Source organism: Nyctereutes procyonoides, unplaced genomic scaffold, assembly GCF_905146905.1.
Source record: "Nyctereutes procyonoides isolate TBG_1078 unplaced genomic scaffold, NYPRO_anot_genome, whole genome shotgun sequence".
Lineage (NCBI taxonomy): Eukaryota > Metazoa > Chordata > Mammalia > Carnivora > Canidae > Nyctereutes > Nyctereutes procyonoides.
In genome coordinates, this window is record NW_026575126.1 from 53690742 (window position 1) to 53709373 (window position 18632).

The 18632-nt window shown below is 40.3% G+C and overlaps 2 protein-coding genes across 3 annotated transcripts in view; one reads left to right on the top strand and one right to left on the bottom strand.

The window, feature by feature from the left end:
• The window catches only part of ANKS4B (ankyrin repeat and sterile alpha motif domain containing 4B), a 21002-nt gene continuing 2370 nt past the window's right edge, over positions 1-18632 (top strand). Inside the window, exons 1-2 of one of the 2 annotated variants that reach the window (XR_008666539.1) lie at positions 1-182; positions 6974-9112. Coding sequence is in view for 1 of the 2 variants with exons in the window: in XM_055341305.1 (XP_055197280.1) it covers positions 19-182; positions 6974-8063 (1254 nt within the window). In the remaining variant the exon portion in view is untranslated. Of the gene's footprint in view, positions 183-6973; positions 9211-18632 lie in introns of those variants that run through there. The other variant, XM_055341305.1, reaches the window with a different exon arrangement.
• The window catches only part of CRYM (crystallin mu), a 17210-nt gene continuing 12622 nt past the window's right edge, over positions 14045-18632 (bottom strand). The window contains exons 6-8 of the mRNA XM_055341306.1: positions 17415-17536; positions 16621-16705; positions 14045-14422 (exon numbers count right to left, since the gene is read on the bottom strand). Coding sequence (XP_055197281.1) covers positions 14358-14422; positions 16621-16705; positions 17415-17536 — 272 coding nt within the window. The 3' untranslated portion in view covers positions 14045-14357. The remainder of the gene's footprint in view (positions 14423-16620; positions 16706-17414; positions 17537-18632) is intronic.

Here is an 18632-nt window from a genome sequence, read left to right on the forward strand (position 1 = left end):
CTCTGGTGAGCAGAAAAAATGTCCACTCGCTACCACCAAGCTGCTAGTGATAGCTACCTGGAACTCTTGAAAGAAGCTACCAAGAGAGATCTGAATCTTTCTGATGAGGATGGTATGACTCCCACACTCCTGGCAGCCTACCATGGGAATCTGGAAGCCCTAGAAATAATCTGCAGCCGAGGGTAAGTTCAATCTGATACTTTTGATTGGAGACCGTGTTTCCGGTAGGCTTTTTCAGACAACAGAGAGAGGAAAGCCAGTGAAAATATTTGGTTCTTTATAGACTGTCTAAATAATTGTCTTTTTAGAGAAAGGGAGAAAACTACCTAGAGATTTTCTTTTCACACTAAACTGCCAACCTGAGGATGGCTCATCCCTTATGAACCACACATAGAAAGATCCTGAACTCTAAGTCTTTGTTATCTGCTTTGGGTGGGTGGGGGGACTATTTTAATTCTGCACTTTTAAAAAATCTTTTCCATGAAATGTAAATGGTTGGCTGTTTAAAAAGGAATCACTGTTCTACTTGACTTTAAGATGTCAACCTTGATTGGAACAAATGATGCGTTTTTATTTTATTTTTTTAAATCTATGCCATTATAATCCCACAGCCTTTTATTAATATTCAGTCCTAATGCAAGCCTATGATTCTTAGATGAAGTAGTTGGCTTCAAGCTATAAAAGGGAATCTTGGCCTGTCTGAACTTTATTATCTCTTTAGCTATTAGTTACATACAAATGCCCTGTACTCCCCCCAAATTCTAATGCAGGAATTAGCTAGCTCTTTTCTTTTGCTTGTTACCAGAGTGGCTAGGCAGTGTTGGCAACCAAAATCCAACAGGAGTAAAGAATGGAAAAAAAGAAAATGCTAATAAAAGAACTAAGTGAATTAATTTCCATTTAACACATATTTATTTATATATATCTGTAGTGTGCCAGCCATTTTACTGGCCACTGGGGATGCTGTGATCAACAAGAGAGACACCATTCCTCTCCTCATAGCGATCAGATTTAAGAGATGAAGGCAGAAATTAAGTAAGTCAGGTATAATATATGTTACAAAGGGGGAAAGAGAGAGCACTAAATAAATAACAGGAATCTATCCCAATCCAGAGACTGATAATAGGCTTTTTAGAACTTTGAAGTTGGGACCTGAAAGGTGAGAAGCAGCTGGCCAGAAGATGGAAGACAGAATATTTCCCCCAAGTGAGAGCACTGTGCAGTCTAGGCATTGAAGTTGAGCATAGCTGGATGTGGCTGTAAGGGGAGAGGCTAAGTTATAAGAGACAAGGCCGGATCACAAGAGCTTTGTAAACTCTGTTGGAGAGTTGAACTTTGTTCTAAAGGCATAGGAGCTATTGTCAGGTTTATCAGGTTTATATAGGATAGCCACCTGGTAGATTTGTGTTTACAAAACTTGCTCAGGTAGCTGTATAGCAGTCACAGAAAATGTTTAGGGGCTGTTTTAATGGTTGAGATGAAAGACAAATTGGACTATGGCAGTGGCAGTGGGAATGGGAAGACAGGGATGGATTTAATTGGTAGTTCGGATGCAGAATCAATTATAGTTGACTGGACATTGTGGTGGGTGGAGGAAGAGGAAGGTAAGGCCCCACATTCTGTTAAGTTGTCCTGGAGTACCCAAGCTGAAAAAAAAAATCTTGTACAAGCTTTTTTAGGTTCCCATATTGACCATAGCTTAGGAATTGTGTGAGATCAATTTGCCAATTAAATTTAAGGGAGTTAAAAGGGAAACTTTAAAATTTGAATTTAGAAATTAATCCATCATTGATCATTGACAGTGGATCACATGGTAATCATTAATGTCCAATATCTGGCTTTGTTAAAAATTGTGTATTCTTTCTTTTCAAGATTTAAAGATGAAAAGCAATAATTACATATGTTATCTTACATTTGGAAAATGGCCCCAATTAACAAAATTTCATTTTGCCTATTAAGTGTACATGGATTTTTTTCAGTTTTGTTCCATTTTCTAATGGAAGCAAGTTATCTTCCTCCCTGATTCTTTTAAATTTTTTTTTAATTTTTATTTATTTTATGATAGTCACAGAGAGAGAGAGAGAGGCAGAGACACAGGCAGAGGGAGAAGAAGGCTCCATGCACCGGGAGCCCGACATGGGATTCGATCCCGGGTCTCCAGGATCGCGCCCTGGGCCAAAGGCAGGCGCCAAACCACTGCGCCACCCAGGGATCCCTTCCTCCCTGATTCTTAAAGGGACACACACTTATTGCAAAATTTTACATTGTATTAGAAAGATATAGTTAATAAAGTAAAAATCAAACCAGTTTTCACAGTCATTAACATTTGGGCATATATCCTTCCAGGCTTTTTTCTTTAAGAACATGTGCATACATGTATATTTTTCCCCCTTACAAAAGACAATCATATTCTACAAACTATTCTGAAATCTGCTTCTAATTATTTAACAATAGATTATAGACTGTACTTTTTTTTCATTTGCAACTTTAAAAGTAGAAATCTATGCCACTGTTTTTTAATGACTACATGCTATTCTGTTTTATGGTCTTATCATAATTTATTTAATCAGTTGCTTGTTCATGACACTTAAATTTGAATCCAGTCTTTTAACTCATAAATAAGTAGAGATGAACATCCTTGCTTATTCATCTTCGTACAAGGGCTTAATATTTCCTTAGGATATATTCTTAGGATAGGCAGACCTCTTGGTTCAAGAGATTGCTATGTTTTAAAAGGTTTTGGCACATATCATGCCAGGAAATTTGAGCCACTTTATGATCCCTCAACATTGTTCATTTTCCCATACTCTTGCCAAAACTGAATATTACTATTCTTTTTAATCCTTGTCTATCTGATGGGCAAGAAAATGGTGGTACATTGTTTTCATTTACATTTCTTTGATTATTAGTAAATCCAAATATTCCTTATGTAGAAAAACATTTTTGAAAGGCTATTTTTTTTTCCTGAGAATAGCTTCACACACAAAACATCAAATTAACTCCAAAAGAAAAAACTGAAATGGACCAGATGCTCAGAGTAAGTTAAGCAATTTGCCTATTTAGTGACAATACCAATCCAGCTTTAAAAATTATTGCCCAAATGTGCTGACCTACCAAAAAGCAAGGGCAAAATATGGATTATTTTAAAATCTCTTCAGTGAGTTTCTCCTTTGGAAAAAAATTGGAAAAGAAATCCATGCTAGACTGAATTTAGCCCAGGCAAGCCATATAGCATCAATATAGGATGCAGATCATTGAATGAGGGGGATTAGTTAATGAATATCTGGCAGGTGTGTGTAATGGTTCTATCAAGAAGGGGAGGAGGGCGGGGGGTGGGGGTGAATGGGTGACGGGCACGGAGGGGGACACTTGACGGGATGAGCACTGGGTGTTATTCTGTATGTTGGTAAATTGAACACCAATAAAAATTAATTTATATAAAAAAAAAGAAGTACAAAAGACACCAAGGATTTAAAGACAAAGATTGAATTCAGAAGGACCTCATGAAATTTGTCATTAGAAAATATTTTGACTTAAGTTATACACAAGCTTGGAAAGTTGCCTTTAAATAGAATTTTTGCAAGTGAAAAATAGCTTAAAAGCATGAGAGAAACACTTAAATCATCTTACTAACAGTTTCATTTATAAATTTTGGAATTTTGCATTTGAAGTGTTCTTAAAATGAGACCCATCTTTGGGGTCATCTCAAGGTTTTCTTCATGTTCTTCCTCCCATTTTGGAGGGATCATTTAAGTTCCCTTGAGACAGGAAAATTCTACTTCATATGTCCCAAAGCATGTAAATTTAACCTAAACTTTTTAATACCCTTAATATCCCCACCATAACTCACTTCTCTCAATAATTTCTTTTTTAAGTTATGCAATCCAACAATAATTTCAGGAAAATTTAAACAGTATGTTTTTGTTTAGCTTTATAGTACCATCTTGGATGTTTTTACAATCCCTCTTTGATGTTTAGAGTACTTAAGGAGTCTTTTGAATATGGTGCTTGGGTAAAATAAATAAAAAGCAAAACTACATCTTTGGGGGGTGAGACACTATGCCTTCCTAAGATATACAACTGTGCTAAGGCTGAAAAAGGTTTCCTTTGATCTAAAACAATTAAATCAGGAGTACTGACCAGACCTCTTGGAACTGGCTGCCCAACAGAACTGTCTTATTTAATATTTGCTTTAGATTGAATTTCATTTTCTTACCTTCCTCTTTGCACTGATTTCTCTTGCCCCATCTCCATGCACTCCTGTCACACTGAAATGTACCCCTGATTCCCCAGATATGCCATGTTTAACATCACCCATATGTGCATCTGTTCATGCTGTTCTCTGCTCAGAATGAAGTTGCCAACTACCAGCTTATGGGCTGGATCTAGTCCACAAATATGTTTTATTTGGACTTCACTGTATTTTTCTTTTAAATTCAAGCCAACATCTAAAAATCAAAAAATCCCACATGAGACTGTGGATTTCTGGCTCTGTTTGGAAAATGGAAGCTCTCACTATATTGTGTCTGCTTTTATTTGAGGTGGCAGTCAGTTGCTACAGAGTGACAGCTCTTCTTTCCTGTTGGAACTTGCACTCAACTATGACTTTGGCTCCATTTAATTGCTTACTTACCTGCTTGGTTTCTTTAGGTTAAGACTGAGACTTCTGCTAAGAGATATGATACAAAGGACAAAAAGACATAGGCTTGGCCCTTTGAGTCATGTTATCTAATCAGGGAGGTTGGTGCATAAAGGTTGAACAGATTAAGTAAGATTTTAAGTGTTAAAAAGTTGCAGGAGCTATTATAGCACTATGGGAATTTATTAGATGGGTGTGAGAAAAAAAGATATGAAATTAGGGACTATGAGTTTAGAGACAAGGGAAATGATAACAATGTTTATTGAAGATTTACTATGTATCAAGCACTTTTCTAGTGCTTTATGTCAACTTATTCACATAACAATTCCATAAAAACTATTCTCATACTCATACAGATGAGGACACAGAGTCCTATGAAAGTTAAACTTGAGGCCTCATAGCTGGTGAAGTAGAAAAACTGAGGTGTGTTAAGGTAAGGCTGTATTGTATTGGAGACTATTAGACTTGGAGGCAGGCCTGATCCAAAGTGTGCTCCCTGTGCAACAGTGGACAAATCAGTTAAGTACTTGGAGCCGTATTTTACCCCTCTGATAATTATCCTGGTCTTTCTCTAAGAGGGAGAGATGATGATGGTTGTTGGTGGTGATGGTACTGAATGTACAGATACTTCACAATTGAAAAAATGGGAGGAGATTAGGGGTTCCTACAGAGGAATTACAAATCTGACTCATCAAATTATTGGACACTGGTTGGGCCACATTAACCAGTGCAGCTCTTCTCAATCTGCAATGAGCCTATATACCACCTTGGGATCTTGTTAAACTTCAGATTCTGATTCAGGACATCTGGGCTGGAGTCCAGGACTTCACATTTCTAGCAAACTAGCAGCTGCCACTGCTACTACTAATCCAGAGACCAAACTTTGAGTAGCACAGAATAGTGGAAGGGTCACAGAGCCTTGATGTAGTAGTTGCAAGGGCACGGATCATCTTGTCTGTTTCTACATTCTACTCCCCAAGAATGTCAAGAGGCTTTCTCAGACCCTCTCTCCTGTCCTTCCATGGGGCCAGCCTGGGGGAAGTTTAGTGAGATCCTGATTTGGGAGTCTAGTCTAGGGTGAGGGAAGATGCCCTTTAGCACCTGTATTAGCAGAGTTCTCAGCAGTGGTTTGGGCTTGGGGCCAGAGTCATATTAACAGTAAGTTACTTCTTTACTTTCTGTTTGTGCCTATTTGTAACTCAACATCTTACAGGAGGGCTGGGGTTGTAGTCTGGGGCAAGACTCCATTAGGCATTCATTCATCTCAGGAATGCTTACTAAGCATCAACCATGAGCCAGTTTCTATGCTGCCATGGGGTCTCCAGCCTTAAAACCATCTAACAGTGCCCTCAATTCCACCATAAACTATTGCAGAACTATTCACATATATGACATTGTAATTGCATGGAAGTGAGTTGGAGAACCAATGGAGATGTTCTACGCTTTATATGAATAATGGTTATATCAGACACAGTTTGCTACCTACCTAACATCCATTCCCCTCTTTTTTTTTTTTTTTTTTTGCTGGTGGGAACCTAGTTTTGTTTATTATTATTTATTTTCCTACATGTGACTCCAGTGTTAGAGTAGGAAATAGCTCTTACCAGTTTATGAGATGTGATTGCTAAATTTTCAGGAAGTCTGAGAGTCCATTAAACAGTCATTATTAAAAATAAAGGTATTTAAACTTATGACTTAACAAATTATATTTTTAAATACTCAAAAATTATCACTTCCTAATTATTTGAGTACATTTTACTGTTATCTATACTCTTAAAGTTTTGCATATCTATTATATCTACATATATGGTGGAAATAATTTATAAAGGTATGCTTTTGGACATCTCTTCCAAATTCCATGTCCTGTCTTATCACATTAGTAGCTTGAATTTTGTCATGGTGGGTGTATTTACAACACAAATATTGGCACATGCTATAAATCAGAACTTCGATCTTTTCACCAGTTGTTAAGCATTTACCAGCACACCACTAGGTAATCTTATTCCTAGCTGCAGGGTAATCAACTTAAATTTAAAATGATAGCTCTATTTCTCTTCTTATAGGCACAATCGATTGCGGACAATGAGACATGAAAGTTGCTTTTTGAGGGTGTTCTTGGAAAGCTTTTCTTCTAAAAAGGAGACAAAAGGGGATGAGCTTTTGTTTCTGATCATGTGATGTCTAGATAGGTGTGACATATCTGGACTTTCAGAAGTTTTAGAATGCTCAGGCAGGATTAATTAAAATGTATTTTGTTCATTTTTGTTTTGTTTTGGACCCCATGTTCTAAGAAAAAAATGTTTATATATATATATTTGGTATTTTCTTTTCTAGAGGGGATCCCAATAGATGTGACATCTGGGGAAATACTCCTCTACATTATGCAGCTTCCAATGGTCATACCCACTGTGTTTCATTCCTGGTTAACTTTGGTGCCAACATTTTTGCCCTGGACAACAGCTTACAGTCTCCGCTGGATGCTGCTGCCAGCAGAGAACAAAATGAATGTGTTGCTCTCCTGGATAAGGCTGCCACTACCCAGAATATCATGAACCCCAAGAAAGTTACCAGGCTGAAGGAGCAGGCTCAGAAAAATGCTAAGAGGCAGATCAAAGAATGTGAGAGGCTCCAGGAGAAGCACCAAAATAAAATGGCTCGCAACTATAGCAAGGAAGAATCTGGGACTCTTTCTTCTTCCAATGGCACATTCTCCAGGTCATCCCTTGCAAATGCTTCTGCTTCTGGTACATTTGGGTCACTGTCTAAGGGCATTAAAGATACCTTCAAGTTAAAGCTCAAGAAAAACAAAGATACAGCAGAGCAGGTAGGGAAAGAGAGCAGAAGTGGGCAGAGGAATGTGATGGAAGTGTTCAGAGAAGAGGAAGAAGATGCATTCTCAGGGGACTTCCAAGAGAAGCCCCAGTTCTCAGCAGAGGATGATGGATGTGTGCAACATGAATCCATTCTCAACCGTCCAGGTCTAGGAAATATTGTTTTTAGAAAGAACAAAATATCAAGTCCTGAAGACATGTCAGACATCAAAAGGGGGTTGGAGTTTAAAATGTGCAGTGAATTGCTTCAGAGACAAGGAGCAGCTGAGGTTGATGAAGCCGAGGCAGATAAAGAGGGAGAGGAAAACAGTCATGAAGATGATCTGCCTTGGGATGACGATGAAGTGGGGTGGGAGGAAGATGTGGTTGATGCTACTCCTCTGGAAGTATTTCTGCAGTCTCATCATCTGGAAGAATTCCTTCCCATTTTCATGAGAGAGCAGATTGATCTAGAAGCTTTGCTGCTTTGTTCTGATGAGGACCTTCAGAGTATACACATGCATCTTGGTCCCAGGAAGAAAGTTCTTAATGTTATAAACAGAAGGAAGCAGGTGCTACGAGAGCCTGGGCAACTGGTTGACACCAGCCTCTGATGGAATGTTGGGTCCATAGGGTGAGCCTGCAGCAATGCGGTGATGCTGTGGCTCACTGGAAACACTCAGGCAACAGCCCCTCTGCCCAATGCCAGACTGCTGAGAATGGTTTCTAGGGTTTCAGAAATACCCTCCTAGCAAAGAGGCCCAAATGTACTCAGAAATACTCTAAACCATGAGTGAGCAACTCAAGGAGAATCAGGAATAAGAAAATGGTGTTTCTCTTCAATTATCCTTTTGATATTCTTGGCTATAGAAAGCATAAAATGGATGACAGAGAAGGGGAAACTTTACTTTTCCAACTCTGAACTATAATCTCTTGTCACACAAGTGTGCTGCTTACTTTCTGAGCTTCATAGTCTGGGGGACTCCCAACTCCAGTCATCTCCTTAGCTCTGTGACTTTGTAGGTAGAAACTTGAGTTTCTTCATTGACCTGAGGCTTCACGGCCAACTTAAATGTGTCTAAACCCTCAACAGATGTTTACATGTTTAGAAGTAAGAGACATGGGTCTATAATACTCCTGCCTGGTGACAGAGACAGAGTGGCAGACAGGGAGAGTGAAGAAAGAAATAGAATATGGAATATACCTTTTATGTAATATGAATTGTATCTCCCCAAAATTCATATGCTGAAGCCTTAAGCTCCAACACAGCTATATTTGGAGGTAGGATCTTTAAAGAGGTGATTAAGATTAAATGATGTCATCAGGGTTACAAGGGACACACACAGATGGTGTCCTTGTAAGAGGAAGAGTTACCGGGTTTGCGCACACACACAGAGAAAAGATCATGTGAAGACACAACAAGAAGGCAGCCACCTTCAAGCCAAAGAGAGAGGAGAAACCAAACCTTCCAACACCTCGAACTTGCACTTCTGGTCTTCAGAGCTGTAAGAAAATAAATTTCTGTTGTTTAAGCCACCCAGTCTATGGTACTTTGTTATGGCAGTCTTAGCAGTCCAAGTCCAGTGTTTAAGCAAGAGGATAGGAGTGGAGAGAAAAGAAGGAAACTGAAAAAAGTCTGGCCTATTTGATGATTTTTCTAAAGGTAAGTGCCTTCTGAAATTTCAAAAGAGGAGGAAAAATCTAGGTCATTTGTAGGAGAAAGCTGATGGCAAAAGGAAATTCTACATTTTCACATTTGTTATGTACATATCTTTTATTTACTGTTGTCTGTCACCATCACCACATGTCTGAATACATGTAAGTTCTACAATATAAATTGGCAGCATTGCTGCTGACATTTTTGAATGGCAATCTCAAATTCAAATTGAAGCCCTACTGAATAACTAAGCTTCATTGGATTTTTATAGCCAGGACTTACATCAAGTGAATTTACCATTGCTTGTGTGTATAATATAGAAACAGCTGTTTATCTTCAGCATGGTTCCTAGTGCACATCTGTTTGGGTTACTTCAAGAGGCACCATGGAGAGGATACACTTAAGGAAGATATAGATGTTTACATCTGATGAACAATCAGCTCATTCTTCCTCAATGGATTGATTCAGAAAGATTGCCAGCCATGGAATAAATATGTTGCACTAGGGGATGATTATGTTTACAAATACTGCATTTTGTTGGTCTAGAGTAAATGGAGGTTGTGCTTGCTTTTAAAAAATGCACAAAAGCAGTTGGCACACAGAAGACACTCAGAAAAGTTGGTTGTGTTTGACTTTCTAGGTAGAGACTTGAGTTTGTATCATATTTCATTATTTTAGATGCCTCTGTATCATATTTCATTATTTTAGATGCCTCTCTCCACATGTTTCCCAGAATCTGCCTGGTGAGACACTGGTTCCTAGGATATAGGAGAAGCAGAAGCCACCAGGGTAGTGCTACTGCTAACAAAAAGGATGCTTTCTAGTGGTGCTTTCTACATTATTTTCAGAGATAAAAGTACTATAGAAAGCCTGGTGAAGTATTCTAGCAAATGAGAGGCAGCATGAGGTGGTACAAAGAATTTTGAGCTGGAAACCAACATTGCTACGTGGAGGATAGAATATCATGTTATGGAAATAAAAGGATAACTCTCTGGGAGAATAAGAAAAGGCAGGCCAGTGGAAATGTTACTGGAATTCAGCCTTAAAGAATTTAGCTTTAAGCATTTTCTGGGCATTCCTCATTTCTAGTTGGAATCTTCCGTGCTGTCCTACTGGAGGGGCAGCACTTGGCTCAGAAAATACAGGAAGGGGAACATTTGTTTGTTCAGTAGAACTGGAAGTTCTTGCCATGACTATCCCTTCAGCCTTCATGTCAATTTTGTGATGAGAGAAAGGATATGAATTTGAAGGACATGTGGATTATAAAACATCACATAAAAATTCCATCAAGAATTGCTGGGTTAAAAAGAAGGGACCAAACATTATCCCTTTATGGTATCACAACGAATAATCATAAACGTCTGGAGGCCAGAATGGGTTGTGAGACTTATTTTTTTTTCAACAGCTGAATTTTATTTTTATTAAGGTAACCCAGCTTGTATATTCCATTGGCTCATCTACCATTCCTGAACATCTCTGTTGCCCCATTTAAAGGGTATCTTTTTTTAAATTAATTTTTATTGGTGTTCAATTTACCAACATACAGAATAACACCCAGTGCTCATCCCGACCAGTGTCCCCCTCAGTGCCCGTCACCCATTCACCCCCACCCCCCGCCCTCCTCCCCCTCCACCACCCCTAGTTCATTTCCCAGAGTTAGAAGTCTTTATGTTCTGTCTCCCTTTCTGATATTTCCCACACATTTCCTCTCCCTTCCCTTCTATTCCCTTTCACTATTATTCATATTCTAAAGGGTATCTTTATATCCATATCTGCAATTGTCACAAAAGTTGGCTCAAAATATATGAATGAAATAGAATTACCAAGGGTCCTATATACCAGGGAGCAAAGAAGGTGAATTAAAAAGTTCCCCCTACTGAGAACTCTCTTATGCCCACCTCCCTATCAGAGAAGCCAAATTCTGCCTTAATACAACATAAGCCCCTTGAGGACATGGAGATTTTCTGTCCTATATTCACTGATATAGTCCTTGTCCCAAGTGCTGGTCTGTCATACAGAAGGTGGTCAATAAATATTATTGCATAACTGATGTAATGAGTAGACTGGAGGCGAGATGCAATTATGTTGGTCTTTTGATTCCTGGGAGTTTCACTGACTGTAGTTTTTCACATGATATCGGAGGGTAAGGGTAGTTTATGTAACATCAAAAAGGAGTAACTTGGAAAAGTAAAACCTTCGCCCCATTGCACAAAACACTCTCAATCCATTTTCTGCCTCAACTGTAATATAGTTGGAGTCAGTCATTGGCCAAGTTGGAGAAATAAGTCTAAACATGAAACTCCCACCTCTTTTGGGGAGACATTTGCCATTGGAGGTCTTGCCAGGCACATTTATACTTTTTTTTGTAGGCTCTTGGCCTCTTATGATTTATTTAAATCATAAGAATCAGTAAGTGAGGGTTCTCCCAACTTATCATCATCAAGGATATAGCCTCACCATTATGCAGCATTGCTATAAAGAAGACTTATACTAAAAAAAAAAGACTTATACTATATTATAAAAGGTTACTAATGTTTTAAAAATTCTAGACATTTCAAACTAAATGAAACAAAAGAGACCTAAGAGAAGCTAGAGCAATATAAATACCTTGTCTAGAGACAGATTAGAGGACTATGAGCCAGGATGAGGTTAAATATTCACTGAACTCAGACCTCCATCCCTTAAACTAGATGCTTAGAATAGCTCAGTCCAGTGCTGTCAAACTCACCATCCCCCTTACATTTCTCTCTCACTCTCTTTCCCTCCTCTCTCCCTCTCTCTGTAGTCTAACATGAAAGTCAATGAGAAAGAAAAGAAAGAACATTTCACTGAAGGAGTTTGAGAAGTTAGGGTGTGCAAATGCATATTGTGCTTATATCTCAGGCCATCCTGTTACACAGTTCAGTTGTATGCTTGCAATTCCTAAATCTGAGTCATCAACTCAGACCATTGTTTTGGGCTTCAAATCCATAAGCCTGAGTGCTTATCTGACATCTCCCCTCGAATGTCTCACAGGTACCTCAAACTCAATATGCTTAGAAGTAAACCCATCTTCTTCCAAGTCAGTAGTCCTTAACTGGGATAATTTTGCCCTGGGAACATCTGGCAATGTCAGGAGACATTTTTTATTATATTGTGTTGGGGGCAGAGAGATTTAGTTCTTTTAGTTTTGTTGGTTGTTTCCTTTGATGTGTAGAAGCTTTTATTTTTGTGTAGTCTCAATAGTTTATTCTTGCTTTTGTTTCTCTTGCCTCAGGAGATGTATCTAGAAAGAAGTTGCTATGGCCAATGTCAGAGAAATTACTGTAATCAAGGTACTTTTAATGATTCCATTATCACATACCCTTCTCTACCCATCCCTTAGGGTTGTGACCATTGAGTTCCCCAGAAAGACTTCACAGTCATTTGCCATGTGCAGAAGCAGGTCATATGAATATATATATTTTTTATCTATTCATGAGACACACACACACAGAGAGAGATAGAGAGAGAGAGAGAGAGGGAGAGACATAGGCAGAGGGAAGAGCAGGCTCCTCGCAGAGAATCTGATGTGGGACTCGATCCCCAGACCCCAGGGTCACGCCCTGAGCCAAAGGCAGATGCTCAACCACTGAGCCACTCAGGCGTCTCTGATCATATGAATATTTTATTCCAGTCCAAAGGCCTCATCACACAGCCTGGTAAACATGATAAACTTGGGGCTAAGTCACATAGAACATGGAAAGGACCTGTTAGGAGGAGTTTGGGTAGGAAAACAAAGCAGTAGAAAATGATTTTTTTGGCTTCTGACTTATCTGATAACCAGCCTAGGAGTGGGGGTGGATTTGGATGGGGTCTTTGGCAGGACAAGGGCCACACAACTCTGCTTGTGATTCAGGGGAGCTAGGGAAAATACACCTCAGTTTCCCCATCTGTAAGTTGAGGAGGTTGGACTAGATAATTCCTACTGACCCTCTCAACCCTGATACTTTAGTGGACATCCAATACCCATTTCTCTCTCTCTCTCTCTCTTTTTTTTTTTTTTTGCTAAGACCCTCTCACTTCTGTCAAGTCATGTGGTCAGGTGGGCTAATTCTACTCTTGACTTCCAGGGGGTCATGTGACCCAGGCCTGGATAATAGGGGCATCAGATTCCCCTGGATGATGTTTCTTCAGGGATAGGCACATGGCACTGGCCTGGGCCAGAGTATTCCATCTAAGTTAGCTCTAATGTTAGGCACAAAAATGGGCACATGATCTACAATGTCCCATGAGTCTCAGTTCTGGGGTAATCTCCATTTCTGCTAGGGTTGCTAAAGAGGACAGCCAGAGGAAAACCTACTTAGCAAAGGACCCAACATTGAAGAAAACAGAGTCAAGGGATGGAGAGAGCAAGATGAAGTCCTGTGGACACCTGGAGCCCTGGATACAGCTGTAGCTGTGACCAGTTACCTGTGTTATTCTTAATTACAAGAACCAATACATTCCATTCCTCATTCGTCCATTCTGCCTAAGGTAGTTTGAGTTGTGTTTTCTGCCACCTGTGACCAAAAAAGTCCTGACTAATATAGAAGCTCCACTGCTCCTTGAGATTTAAATTATAAGAAGCCAGAAACAAAAGTCTACATAATATATGATTCCATTTATATGAAATGTCCAGAAGAGGCAAGTCCATACAGATAAAAAGCAGATCAGTGGTTGGCAGGGGCTGGGAAGAAGGGAGAAAGGGGAATGACTGCTAATGAGTACCAGGATTCTTTTTTGGGGGTGATGAAATGTTCTGGAATTAGACAGTAGTGATTACAGGTTGCACCCTGTAAACATGCTAAAAATCACTGAATTTTGTAACCTGGTAAATTTTATGGTACATGAATTGTATGCTAATTTAAAAAATAAAAATAAATGATAGTCATTGGAACTCCCCCAGGAAGTGATGGAAGCACATGATCCCCTCACTTTCTTTGCCATGAAGCACAGAAATGACCAAAGCAAGAAGTGCAGAATTGGAAAATGCTTTATTTCAAGGAATTACAAAAATGCAGTGAAAGGACGTTTGCTATAATCTGGTATAACAGAAGAAATGGCCACCTAGTTTTGCTTTCCAACTACACACACAAATGGGGATCTCATTAGTTAAGGTAAGACATGATAAGCTCAAAACTATATAGCTCACTAGGCACTGGACTCCCTCATTCGATCTAGAAATCATGAGACAGCTGGTAACAGCATCCCTTGATCTGTAACATCTACTTCAATGCAAAGATCCTTCGTTTTATTTACCAGATGACCAGGAATCGTACACTAGTTTGGCTGCAACCATGTCTTCCACCGCCATTCCTGGAACAGACAGAAATGTCGTTCAGTTTTTGTCAGAACAACTTTTCCTGGAACAGCCCAGACCCTGTGACTGGCAGTTTTTGAAAACATTGTCTGTGCTGGAATGCTCATCAGGGTAACACAGAATGATACCCAAGGTGAGTGTAGGCTTGGAAGGTCTGCGAAGGACAGAGTGGGGCAGGGACAAGATACTAAGTGAGAAATGTCCACCAAACACATTTTGAGTTTCTTTCAAAGTTTAGTTCACGGGTCATAAACCTTTCTGTGAAGGGCCAGATGGAAAATATTTAGGCTTTGCAGGCCCTATGGTCTCTTGCAATGAACTCAGCCCTTGTAGTGCAAAAGCAGTCATAGGATAGGTAAAGAAATAAGCCTGGCCATGTTCCAATAAAACTTTCTTTATGGACACTGAAGTTTGAATTTCATATCATTTTCATTTGTCATAAAATATTCTTTTGTTTCCCCTAGTCATTTAATTAGAAACCATCCCTAGTTTGGAGGCAGGACAAAAACAGGTAGTGGGCTTAGTATGGCCCACAGGCTATCATTTGTTGACCCTCGGTCTAGTCCAAACCCTGCATCCTTCAGCAACTCAATTTATCTTGTTGTTTTGGATACATAACTCAACCTCATTGGGTGTATGTTCTCAAAGGACAGAGGCTGATTTATTAATTCTTGTAGTCACCACTGTACCCAGTACAGAGTCTGATACATAGGAGATGTTTAATATGCATCTGCTAGATGAAAAGATGTGCCGATAAACCAATCCCCAAAGCAAGAAAACAAACATTGCTTAAGAGGGTGGAACAGACTTCCATAGTATCGTCTTCTGAAGGGGTTGCTGACTTCTGATCTGCTCTGAACTTGAAATTTTGTCACAACTGGATCAGTATAATGTCTTTGAACCAGGCATTGGGTAAAGTTTATACTGCCTTTGCCTATCTCTCTGTGCATGAGAGACTTTTAAAATATTTAAAAGCCACCAAGGCACAGAAACTGACTGGCAAGAATGCTAGGTGGTCAGAGCCCTCTTAATAATGTTCTCCCAAGCATGAGAGCTTTGTGTGCTTGATCATAGGAAATAGAAAAGATCTTGAGAGAGGGGCAGAGGGGACAATCGTGAGGGGCTCAGGGCAGCAACTATTTATCAACCAGTTTGGGAGTGTATCAGTATTTTAGGTGTATTAGCTGACTATCAGTTCTATTACCATGTGTGTCCATTTCTTCAGACCTGGTAGGGTGTAGTTGCTGGGAAGAGGAGCAGATTGGCTACTGGGAGCCTGTCCCTGGTTGTGCTTCTGCCTGCACAAGTCTAGTGGTAATGGGGCTCCCATGGAAGCCCTTCTCAAATTAGCAAGTAGAAGTGTAGGGAAGGAAGGAAAAAAAGGGGTCTCCAGTTATACTTCCTGCATGGATCTCTTTTGGTGGGTCTCCTTGCCATTTCCCTTAAGCTCCCTGTCTTACAACATCTTTATCCCCTGAAGGATACCTTCTTCTGACTTTCATTTACCTTATTAGTACTTTCTTGGTTTTATTTAAATTCAAGTTAGTTAACATACAGTGTATGATTAACTTCAGGGTAGAATTTAGTGATTCATCAGTTGCATATAACCCCCAGTGCTAACTACATCACATGCCCTCCTTAATGCGCATCACCCAGTAACCCTATCACCCCACCCACCTCCCTTCCAGCAAACTCCAGTTTGTTTCCTATAGTTAAGAGTCTCCTATGGTTTGCCTTCCTCCCTGTTTTTAATCTTATTTGATTCTTCCAACTTTTATTTAGCTCGAAGTGTAAATGATTTATTGCTGATACTTGCTATGTGCAAATTGTTTTACGCACATACACACACACACACACACACATCACTGAATTCTCAAAAACATTGGCGATAACAGGTGGTAAAGAAACTGTGGCTCAGACAGGTGAGGTCCCTTCCCAAGGACGCATATCCAGGGACTGGCACAGAAGGGAAGCCAACCCAGGACCACCCAGTTCTAGAGTTCATGGGCTTACCCACTATTCTATGAGCCTGGCCATGTGTGAATGATGAGTGAATCATTGTGTGAATAACTGACCCAAGTGATGGATTTCATGACTGAGCTATGGAGTCCAGTGACTCATTCCTCTTTCCACCAATGGGCTAACCTGCCTTGTGCTCTGGTTGGATGTGTGCCCTGGGAGCTATAGTCCTTACCCAAAGACTTGAACACCGTTGTCTTGTCACAGTGTGCTGGCTTCACTCCCTTCACTACTTCTCCCAGCTCAGCGAAGATCTCGGCCTGTGAAATGAACATACACTGACCCAGGCCATGGAGCCAATGTCCACTCCAGCCAGCTCCTGAGGCAGGGCAGGGAGGGCATTGAGAACCAGGTAAGGGAAAAACCTGACAAAAGGCCATTTATAAAATGGCTTCCCTCATTAAATAAATAAATAAACAATTTTTTTTTTTGCATAGCATCTGCCTTTGTGTTACCATGAATGCAGAGATATAAGTTTGTGACCAGGGGAATGTCCAGCCAAGACAATAGGTCAGTGAGGAAATAAGCATGTTCTTATCTGAACACCCATTTTGGCAGCTCTCTTTTTTTCCTATGCTCTGATTACAAAAGAATACGGCCAGAAAGTGACCAACTCCAGTCCTATTTTGTTGGCCACATTGGGAAGGTTTTCAGGCATTTATCTTCCAACCTTACTGCCTTGTAGAACAGCTTGATCTGATGGAAAAATCCATCAGGCTGCTCTCTCCAGGCAAAGGGGACAGGAAAACACATGTCACTACCATAATGGCCACATTACTTCAGAGGGTAAGATAGGGTTGAGAGATGTTTAGGAGCTGTCACACAGCCCCCCCTCCAAAGAAGTGGGGGTGACTGAGGTCTGGGGTGTGACTGAGGTCTGGAGCTGTCCAAATGGAAGGGGAGGTTAATGAAACCTTGGGATCCCAGTGAAACCAGCTGGACAGCAGCCCACCGGGAAAAGAGGCTCACCCCTGACAATAGGACATCTCCAGACTCTTTCAGAGCAGCCTCCTGGGAGTCCACATACAGCACAGCCTGTTTCATCAGCTCATCATCCAGCTCTCTCCAATCGGGTCTGCTGGCTCCGATGGCTGAGAGATAGTAAAACATACCCTGAGCTCAGAACTAGCAGCAAGGGACACTACTATGTCAAAGAATAGAAGAGGGGTAGGGGAAAAGGAAGTGACATTTGATACACAGGAACATTCAGATTTGGGAGTCCTTATTTCCCAGTGCCAACCCCTCCCAATCAGCAAGAATAAACACTCATCAATAAGAATAATGCCGGTCTTTTTTTTTCTTTTTTTGCATTTCATATCAAGATCTTTCTAAAAGATTTTGAGGCAACTCAGCATTTATTGGTTGCCTACTAGCTGTGGGATGTTTCACACGTATTATTTATAGTCCTCACAAGTACACTTCATGTCTGATTCCCACTTAAAATATGCACAGAAGATCCAAGAAGTGAAGGTGCTCACCACGGTTATGTATCTAATAAGTATACCTCCTGGCTCTGAGTGAGCCATGCCTTTCATACCTCTTCCATTTATCTGGGGTAGCAACTTCTTCATAAGAGCCTTGGAACAGAGACATCACTTAACAGCTTATTCATACCCTGCACTCCTCCATCATCTGTCAATCTGCTTGCTTTTGAATCATTCTCATTCCTCACCCCCAATCATTTCTCTCTTAACTCATGACAAAAGAGCTCAGGGCCAGGGAAATGGAGAAGCCCCAATAAAGAGGAAACTGGCTCCATGCTGGCACCAAGATTTCACATCCTTTGCAGAGCCCAGGAGCATAATGAAGAATCCAAGGAATCATGCCTCCTGGCACTGGCATGTGAGATAATGCAGAAGCTGCCATCAAATGCCTGCAGGGCCAGGCAGGTAATGAACAGGAACAAAGCTGGTCAGAGGGACTGGGTTGGACATGGTAAAGGCCCAAGTACACAGAAGAAAGCAGGCCCTTGTAAAGACAGCAATCATCCTTCAGCTCCAGCTAATTGTGGCCATGTGAGAATGCAGGGCTGCTGTTAGATATTCTCCTCTTCCCCCTCATTTTTTTTCTTTTTAAAGAGAAGCAGGAAATCTATTTGCATGTGTTATTTCTTGATTTTTGGAGCATACTATGGTCCAAACAAAACACATCTGCTGGCTGGATCCAGCCCATGGCCAGCCAGTCTTT